The sequence below is a fragment of the Polypterus senegalus genome, chromosome 9 (assembly GCF_016835505.1).
Source record: "Polypterus senegalus isolate Bchr_013 chromosome 9, ASM1683550v1, whole genome shotgun sequence".
Taxonomy (NCBI): domain Eukaryota; kingdom Metazoa; phylum Chordata; class Cladistia; order Polypteriformes; family Polypteridae; genus Polypterus; species Polypterus senegalus.
In genome coordinates this window covers 72,730,187-72,739,948 of record NC_053162.1, presented here as the reverse complement: position 1 = coordinate 72,739,948, position 9,762 = coordinate 72,730,187, and the positions used below count along the sequence as shown (strand labels likewise).

The 9,762-nt window shown below is 37.7% G+C and overlaps 1 protein-coding gene across 1 annotated transcript; it reads right to left on the bottom strand.

Annotated features, from left to right (window-relative positions):
- Positions 1-1,832: 1,832 nt before the first annotated feature.
- aprt (adenine phosphoribosyltransferase) lies at positions 1,833-9,456 on the bottom strand. The gene is made up of 5 exons (XM_039763266.1): positions 9,209-9,456; positions 8,234-8,337; positions 5,761-5,894; positions 3,379-3,457; positions 1,833-3,283 (listed from the first exon to the last, which is right to left on the bottom strand). Exons 1-5 carry the CDS (start codon positions 9,295-9,297, stop codon positions 3,144-3,146), a joined length of 546 nt encoding a protein of 181 aa, XP_039619200.1. The 5' UTR covers positions 9,298-9,456; the 3' UTR covers positions 1,833-3,143.
- Between the last annotated feature and the right edge of the window lie 306 nt (positions 9,457-9,762).

The following is a 9,762-nucleotide window of genomic DNA, read 5'->3' as shown; positions in this document are numbered from 1 at the left end:
AGACACATTTTGAAACCAAGTGCTACAGCTAAATGAATTTAAATCAAACTCTCTGACCACAACCATACAATGTTTGGGAGAAAAAAGGTGCATTTGAAGAAGAGACCTTGCCAACTGTTACTTAAAGACATGGATTTACCATTTCTTTGGAGTTGTACGGCAGCTCCTGGCATAATTTCCTGTGCCAAGTATGACAAAGAATGGATTCCACTATATAGCAACAAATCCTTGAGAAGAATGACACACAATCGGTAAGGAAACCACAGCTGAAACAAGAATGACTTCTACAACAAAATAATGATCTAACATAAACTTTGAAATTATGCATTGAAAAATCCATGGATAGATCTTAAAACACCTCGCAGCTGGAAGCAATCTGCAAGGAAGAATGCAGATCCATGTCCAAAATAAAAATTCAAAGTATCATGTTTGGTTAGAAAAGTTTGTAAGCTGTGATGTTTGCCAAATGTGGTGTTATTAAATACTGACCTAATGAGATGCTCAAATACCTTGTAACCTTTGCAGTTTAATCAAATACATTTACCTATATATTAAAACAATGGTGTTTGCTGTGAAAATTGTTCTTTATTTGACTTCAAATCTCAAAATATGGAACTTGGCCAATATTGTGAAACTATGTTGCAAACTTGTGAAAGTTTGTTTTCTATATTATACTGTATATATATATATATATATATATATATATAAAAACTCTTGCCATAAGTTAAATACTCCATTATAAAGTCATAATAGTAAAAGAACCTAGTTACTGTGTCTCAAAAATCCATCACAACTTCAGGCAGATGTTCAAATAAAACACCTGGTGTCAGAATATCCTGCATTTTTACTTTATTTTTTGATATGACACTTTTATTTTAGAAGGCTACAAACTGGCCTTACATTCATGCAGAACAGAACAAATTGGACATTTAACTGCTCAGAAATTAGCTGCTGACACAATGGTGGATATACAGTGTAGCAATGCTACTAGTAGTTAGAAGTGCATCTCCCAGCAGTCCTTGCATGGGCTGTTGGGGTCAAAGGTGGCCAGAGGACTTTAAAAGGAGGACAGGTGTCAGGAAGAAAAGAAAAAAGTGTTTTTTTGTTGTTGTGTGTTGCATTTATCTGTTGGACTGCCTGCCGTTAATTCTGCCATATATCATCATTGTGTCCTGGATTGTATTTGTTTGTTGGAGTCTGGATCGTCTGTCTACCTGTATACTGAGGACTGTGTTTGGATTCATTGGCTTTCCTGGAAGAGTGGAGCAATCCTGAACCATCCATCTGTCGTCATCCTTTAAGCAACTACCGGTAGGACGGTGTTTTCCATTCCCTTTCTACATACAGATCGCTGGACTCAATCTCATCATTTTTCATTTCATCCGGTTTGGTTTTTTCATGGACTTTACTGTGTGTTGTTTGTGTTTATATGTTAAATGTAATATCACCAAAAAGGTCAGGGGTGGTGGTATTGTGTTCATTTAGTTAATTTAATTTCAGTATATTCTTAATTGTTTAATGTTCCCAGTGTGCTTTATTTGGTCTCTGTTGTAAATGTGTGGGGGTCAAACCAAGGCTGGGGGTGTCCCTGGGTTCTCCTTCACTAAAATAAATAAATCGCTGTCATTTTTGATAGTGTGAATCTTAGTGGCCCCTGACCACTACAACAGTCCATCTGAGAGATTCCTGAATGAGACCCTGTGACTGTATCACAGATGAACAGAATTCTTTCATTTGATCTTGGAAACATTTACATGCAAGAGGAGGATAGTTATGTTCTGTAAACATAGCATTAACCACATCTAACGAAAAAAACAAGTGTCCAAACTGAATATGGTTACAGAACAAGGGTATTTATTATTGATAAGTCATTGGCTTTTACGAAATATCAATGGTTCATGTTTTTTACACAGTGTACTTTTAAGTTATAAAAAGGATACAAAAGTCAACATTTAGACTTGACAAATACAATTTACAGTTGTTTCAGAAACACATTAGCTTTGGTGACTTCAAACTAACTGCTGCCTAACACAGCATAACCTCATCCTTTAAAGATGCCATTGTCATAAATAGTCAATCATGGCAAGAAACCATTCTGTGTCGTATTAAAGGTGGCCCTTAGCCATAATTGCTGCAGAAGTGCAAAGTTAATCACTACCAACCACATATACCTTCATTTTCTCAATCGACTGACATGCTAATTTATATAATCCACAAAAAGGACTGTTTAAAAATTTAGAAATAAAATGGTCCTAAAATTAAAGAGACTGGATAAGGTTTTAAATTAAAAAATCTTGACGCAAATGCTGACTTATGAACACTTTCTTGTAGCATTCATCCTGTCACTGTTTAGGTAGGCATAGCTTATCCTCAGCATTTGTATATTCAAGTAAACCACGTCATGAGGTTAGTAAAAATAAACATTACTGATGATGCCGTTAGCAGATTTGTGTTGTTTTGTAAGAAATACCTTTCATGTGTCCAATCATCATTGAATATACACTGCCATACAGATATCTAGTGTCAGAACTCTTGAAATATTGTTTATATGTTTAATTTTATGTAAAAACTACTAGACAGTTGTAATGGAGAATAATATCTAGCATAAAGGTGGTAACAAATAAGTAATATGAAAAAGAGTAGTGCTAGACACGGTCGTTTGGCAGAAAGAAAAGCAGTACTGGACATGAGGGTCACGTGTTTCTTAGTAAAGTGTATAATGGGGAAAACGGACACCTTGGACCATACCATGACAAAAATAACAGTACCTCCACAAACTACTTTATTAGGGCTGGTTTTATCTAAAGATGAAAATGTAATAGCATACTCTCTTCCATTATGTCATGCTGCTGACAGGTTCAAGATCAGGGAGTGTTTTCTGGGGAGTTTACACACTCCTCGTTCATGTGGGCCCTTTCAAATAGCATAGGCTTAGGTAAAGACTTGCGGTATTTTGAGTGCATATGTGTTCACAGTTAAAATGATTTTCAGTCTTAATTAACCTTTCAACAAACATTCCCATTATCAAACAAAATTCAGAAAATTCAAAACAGGGGGTCCTTTAGGTCAAGCATTGGAAGAATGGCTGTAAACGATTTTTGTGAGACATGCAGATTGTTGGGAACAGAAATACAATCCTGATTTTAATATTGAAAAAGAGAGAACACTGGAGTGGATCCTTGTCTCTCCACTCCCTTTAAGTCCTTCAGTTCAATGAGAACAAGGCACCCAAGTACCTCAGCCCCACATTTCTTCATCAGCTCAGAGGCGGCATGAAGTGAACCTATTAAAATGGAAAGGAATGAGAACAGCACTACATAATACAACTGCAAATTCCCCAGAAGTAAACAGATCACACAAATACATTTCTTAGCTTACCTCCAGTGGCAATAAGGTCATCTATAAGGAGAACTCTCTGTCCTTTTTCAACTGCATCTACCTGGACCTCCACCTCAGCCTAATAAATAAAAAGGAATCAATCTGCACAGTGCACAGTAAGTTGAATATGTTAAAAAACAAAAAAAAAAATCCAACATATACAGCATACATATACATTTGAAATCTGAAATTTTGATAGAAATCTTTTTTGTTTTGTTTTACAAATTACCTTTAAAACTGATTTTAGAAGTTTAGTCAAAACATTATTAATGTTACAAATTATTATTGGCTATAATTCAAGTATGACCGCAAAGCCCCATTTTCAAAATGGTAAACTGCCCTAGCACATTTTTAATTAATCATGTTTAAATGGTCTTATTATACACTCACCTAAAGGATTATTAGGAACACCTGTTCAATTTCTCATTAATGCAATTATTTAATCAACCAATCACATGGCAGTTGCTTCAATGCATTTAGGGGTGTGGTCCTGGTCAAGACAATCTCCTGAACTCCAAACTGAAAGTCAGAAGGGGAAAGAAAGGTGATTTAAGCAATTTTAAGCGTGGCATGGTTGTTGGTGCCAGACGGGCCGGTCTGAGTATTTCACAATCTGCTCAGTTAGTGGGATTTTCACGCACAACCATTTCTAGGGTTTACAAAGAATGGTGTGAACAGGGAAAAACATCCAGTATGCGGCAGTCATGTGGGCGAAAATGCCTTGTTGATGCTAGAGGTCAGAGGAGAATGGGCTGACTGATTCAAGCTGATAGAAGAGCAACTTTGACTGAAATAACCACTCGTTACAACCGAGGTATGCAGCAAAGCATCTGTGAAGCCACAACACGCACAACCTTGAGGCGGATGGGCTACAACAGCAGAAGACCCCACCGGGTACCACTCATCTCCACTACAAATAGGAAAAAGAGGCTACAATTTGCACAAGCTCACCAAAATTGGACAGTTGAAGACTGGAAAAATGTTGCCTGGTCTGATGAGTCTCGATTTCTGTTGAGACATTCAAATGGTAGAGTCAGAATTTGGCGTAAACAGAATGAGAACATGGATCCATCATGCCTTGTTACCACTGTGCAGGCTGGTGGTAGTGGTGTAATGGTGTGGGGGATGTTTTCTTGGCACATTTTAAGCCCCTTAGTGTCCATTGGGCATTGTTTAAATGCCACAGACTACATGAGCATTGTTTCTGACCATGTCCATCCCTTCATGACCACCATGTACCCATCCTCTGATGGCTACTTCCAGCAGGATAATGCACCATGTCACAAAGCTCGAATCATTTCAAATTGGTTTTTTGAACATGACAATGAGTTCACTGTACTAAAATGGCCCCCACAGTCACCAGATCTCAACCCAATAGAGCATCTTTGGGATGTGGTGGAACGGGAGCTTCGTGCCCTGGATGTGCATCCCACAAATCTCCATCAACTGCATGATGCTATCCTATCAATATGGGCCAACATTTCTAAAGAATGCTTTCAGCACCTTGTTGAATCAATGCCACGTAGAATTAAGGCAGTTCTGAAGGCGAAAGGGGGTCAAACACTGTATTAGTATGGTGTTCCTAATAATCCTTTAGGTGAGTGTATTTGTCTTTTTATTGTCTATTATCTATTCAGTGTATTACTTCTGTCACAACTTGCACTTTGTTGTATGTTGCTGTATGTTACACTGTGGCTCATGGAGATAGATTGTTTCATCTTACTATGTACATGTTCACAGTTGCTAATGACAAAGTAACCTTGACATAAATGCTACTGGTTATTAAAGAAACCTTTGGGATTTTGTTAGCACGGTTGAGACCAGTTATTCTGTTTAATACTCAAAGTAAATCTTTCCTTGGGCTGCAAGTTCCTGGCATACCTAACAGTTCAATTCTGAGTTCAAAAATAGTCTAAACAAAAACAGCTTTCTCAAGAACGCATCGATCTATTGTGGTTTTGCAAAGGTGAAGGTTATTCCATGCAACAGATTGCTAAAAAAACTGAAGATTTCATGTAATGTTGTTTCCTACAGTCTTGAGTAAAGATGGAGCTAACCAGGATAGAAAAAGTAGAGGAATATCCAGATGCAAGGTGTGCCAAAGATAAGCACATCAGAGTACAGACACCTTACAGGTCCTCAGCCGGCTTAAATACAGTAATAAGGAAATACCAAATGGCAGTGTTATCTGAACAGTTAAAGGAAAAGGTTACAAATGGGCAAAAGAACACAAACACTAGACAATGAATTTCTAGGTGATTCTACAAATTTCCCCACTTTAACTTTTTCCTTTTATTTGCCAGGTTCAAATATCACTTTTTCTTTGAAATTCTGCCTCTAAGGTCAGCATCCCAGCATCTTACTTTATTCAACATTACATACCTGGCCATATTCCAGTGTGTATGAAACAGACTCAGTGGGACCTGGGAGTTTACCTTTCTTACGAACCAAAACAAATCCCACACCCAATCGCTGTGCCAAGAGAGGGCCAAAGAGGAAACCTCGTGCATCCAACCCTACAGGAAGGAGGAGAGTCTCGTAAATACACTAGAAAAGAATCTATCAGCTGCATCGAAATATTCGTTCAGCAACAACTATCCTGTACTTAAGTAATACGTTAGATTAACAATGTTCCATGTGAAAGGCACTATATAAAAATAAAGGCTAGATAAAAAGGTTATTATTAGACATATGCTGTACAATCAATCTGCCATGCTAATGATGAGATGTCCTTTCTGTCAGCATTAAGCATTCTCCAAGTCAATGGCTAGTACACGAGTAATACTACCTTACCAGGCACCAAATTCTTGGATGATTTCTTGCCATAAGACAATTGTTTACACAACAAGCAGTTTACAAAGTTGTGTTTCCTGAACCCACTTAATTCAGGCAAACCAAATCCAATGCTACCAGTGTTGTGTAGAAGACAGGAACCACTCCTGGATGGTGAGACACTCGGACTCTGGGCAGATGTTTACCAAGTCAATTTAGAGAAGTCACTTAGAGTAAAAAGCACATCTATGGCATGTGGGAAACATGAATATTAAAAACTACACAAAAGCAAGCCAGTGTAGGAATTTATCAGTAAGCTCCTGAATGGAGGACATCTGTAAACAAAGCAGAGTCAAGTCTCCCAAGACAGTTACCCTGCGATTTCCTGGGCAGACACATCAGCGGGTAAATTAAGAAAAACGTAACAGAATCCTCATAAAAGGCACACTATCATTCATATGAGTGAATCAATCATGAGACTTGGGCGATGATGAATGAAGGTGTAGCATGATTACATCACAGAAGTTAGGGATTTCAAACGTGTTTGAAAACTGAAAAAAAATTTGAGAAAGAGAGCTAGTCTCCTTTAAAGTCACAGATGAAACACTTGTACATAGGTACTCCACAATGCTGTCCCAGAGCTACACATTCTGACAGGACAAGGGCATATATCAGTTAGAAACGGACTTTCATGCAGCTTTCTGAAACAAATAAAAATGCAGACGCATGCATTTTAAGATCCTTGCTGCTTAATATTTGACACTACTGTTTTTCAGTTTCCCACCTGCAAACTGGATCAACTTTCAAATGTGTCTTTGCAATACTCAAATATTTACTAAGTACTTAAACAAACACAAAGTTCACCCACTGCTGTTCTACAGTAATTTTATTTTTAGGGAAAACACTAAACACAAAGGGGTGAGCATGCAGTTACTGAATCTCCACCTCTTTGCTTGGGCTAAAAGTGGCAGATAAGCCCAGAAAATTGTCTCTGAACGTTTAGCTCAATGATTGCTGGAGTTATACTGTATGTGTGGAAGTTGCGACTAACAGTGACTAGGATGGTAATATCTTAAAAATATATATTTTTTGTTTGTCATGAAAGTTATAGTACATTCATCATAATCTAAAAAACAAAATGAATAGTAGTTACACCGCTTGCACAAAAACAGTGCTGCCAGACACTGCACGTGCCCCTGATTTAGTTCTTGTGATGTACGAGGTGTGACAGTTTAAAAATCACAGAATGGCCGTGTAGTGTTGCTCATGTTAGAAAATTGCCAATGAAATGCTGAAGCTGCTGAAAGTGGCTGAGGATGCCAAATATCCTTGAGTGCCATAGGAGGGGCAAGAAAATATGAATGACAATGCCAGAAGTGGATCATCCATGACAACATCCTAAGCCATGATGTGTTCAGTGTTCACAACTTCCTGGTTAAAAAATAAAATATCAAATTGGATTATCCCATTAAGAGCCCCTTGTGATTTCTGGCTCTCTCTAAAAATAAAACCTGCTATGAAATGACAAAAGATTTTCAGACATTTATGACATCCAGCTTAACATGACAATGAAACTTGATGGTATTTCAGAAACAGATTTCCAGGTATGTTTCCACAATGGCATCATCATCTAAATAATCAATCAACATTTATTTATATAGCACATATTCATACAAAAAAATGTAGCTCAAAGTGCTTTACAAAATGAGCTAAATAACAAAATAATGCAGATGCATACACATTTTTTTCTACAGGTTCATTCTGGGAATTAAAATATTCACATCTCATTTTTTTCCTGAATCTAAATTTCAAATTTACAAATAACTAGAACTTAATCTTATGTAATAATAAATTTCAAGAAGCTATCAACTGGAATCATTATTTCAGAAACCTTTAACACCATGTGCTGACTAGCAATGTGAAAGTGCTACTTCATATCATAGGTCAGCACTTTTAGTATTAAATTATTAGGAAAGAGGAACTATAATAACAAATGCAAACGGAGCTCAACTATTCCAGCATAACCATGATATTTGTTATGAACAGCAGGTGATAAAAATCCTCCCCAAATTAATTTACTAACCCACAATGGAATCAACCATTGGAAAGGTCTGCTTCACATATTCTTCAAACAAATCAATTGTAGCACACAGAGCTTTATGGTCTTTCATTAATGGGCAAATGTCTCTAAAAGATAATAAAGAAAAAAAAAAAAAGAATAGTAATAAGGATGGGAATCCATGAATCATTTATTACAATGTCACACGACAGTGATCCAAAATCAAACTAAAATTATCTATATAAATAAGATCATGCTTCTCACATTGCTTAAACCAGTGGTTTTCAAATTCAGTCCTGGAGGTTCCCTGATGGCTGCAATCTCATCGTTCGATTATCTGGCCTATAAATATTTCTAAGAAATTCACCAATATGCACATTTATTGCCATAGCTCCAAACATTTACATTTCTTTGGCCGTTTTCTTTTTAATTTAACCTTTTCCGCAGAGCTTTCTCCTTTAATCATATCCAAATGTTGATTAGCAATGTGCAGTTCAGACAGAAGCAAACAGCGTTGATCTCAAATAACTACACTGCCATTGCCACATACCTGTTTATTATGAAACAGTTCCACAAATGAGCAGTGCAGGCAAGTGACTGTTGCACTAAAGTCATTACTTCACTTTAGCATTTAGTGTTGTTAGCATTTGGATAAAATTAGGGGTGAAAACTATATGGAATAGGTTGAATTAAAAATAAATGGCAAAAGATGAATAAACGTTTAACGTTTACTCTCCCTGGAAAGGGGTGTCTCATCTAGTACCACACTTCAGGTCATCACCGTGACACTGACTGCAGTTTTTTCGAGTTGGTGCCGCTTTCTAAAGCACAAACCGAGATTAACAGCCGTCATGGTTCGAGGAGTGGGGGTTCCCCATTACGTACAGCTTCACGTTGCTGTAAAGGTAGTTCTGCAAACACGTACCAGCACTGAGAGGATTTTTAGAGTACCTGTACAAAAACGTTTTTTGTTGGCAATGGATCCATAAGTTCACCTACCTGAATAGGACGCCCTTGGATGGGAAATCATTAAAGGGCCTAATTTTTCCCATGATATAATTTAATTTTTCTTCGCGGCTCTCCTGCATGGTTGTTTCTGCGTTTAATTCATACAGCGCTCTTCTAGTGATAGGCTGTTCAATACTAACGTTTCGACACTGTGCCGAGCTTCCCCAATGCTGGTTTTCAAAGCACCGCTTCAAGGCGTGCTTCAAATATACCAGTCACGTGATTTTGAGGTACGCTAGCGCCATGACGTCACTGACATCTGCGCAGTCAGAAGCCGATTTGGTCAGCCAGTCCGCTATTGGTTTTCTTTGGCACAAAGCGTATAAACAGGTGCCCTCCGCGCGGACTATGGGGGCGGGGGAGGGAGCAGAAGGAACGACACGCGGAATCTTTACAACTGTTTTTAAAACAGAATCGAATGCAATTTAGAGAAAGCCTCGGAACCTCTGCTTTAATGGGACAAAATGTGAAAAGAAACTTTACGAATTTATCCAGAGGTCGACATAAAGATCACTCAAATATTGAGAAGGGACAGCTGGTTAAGC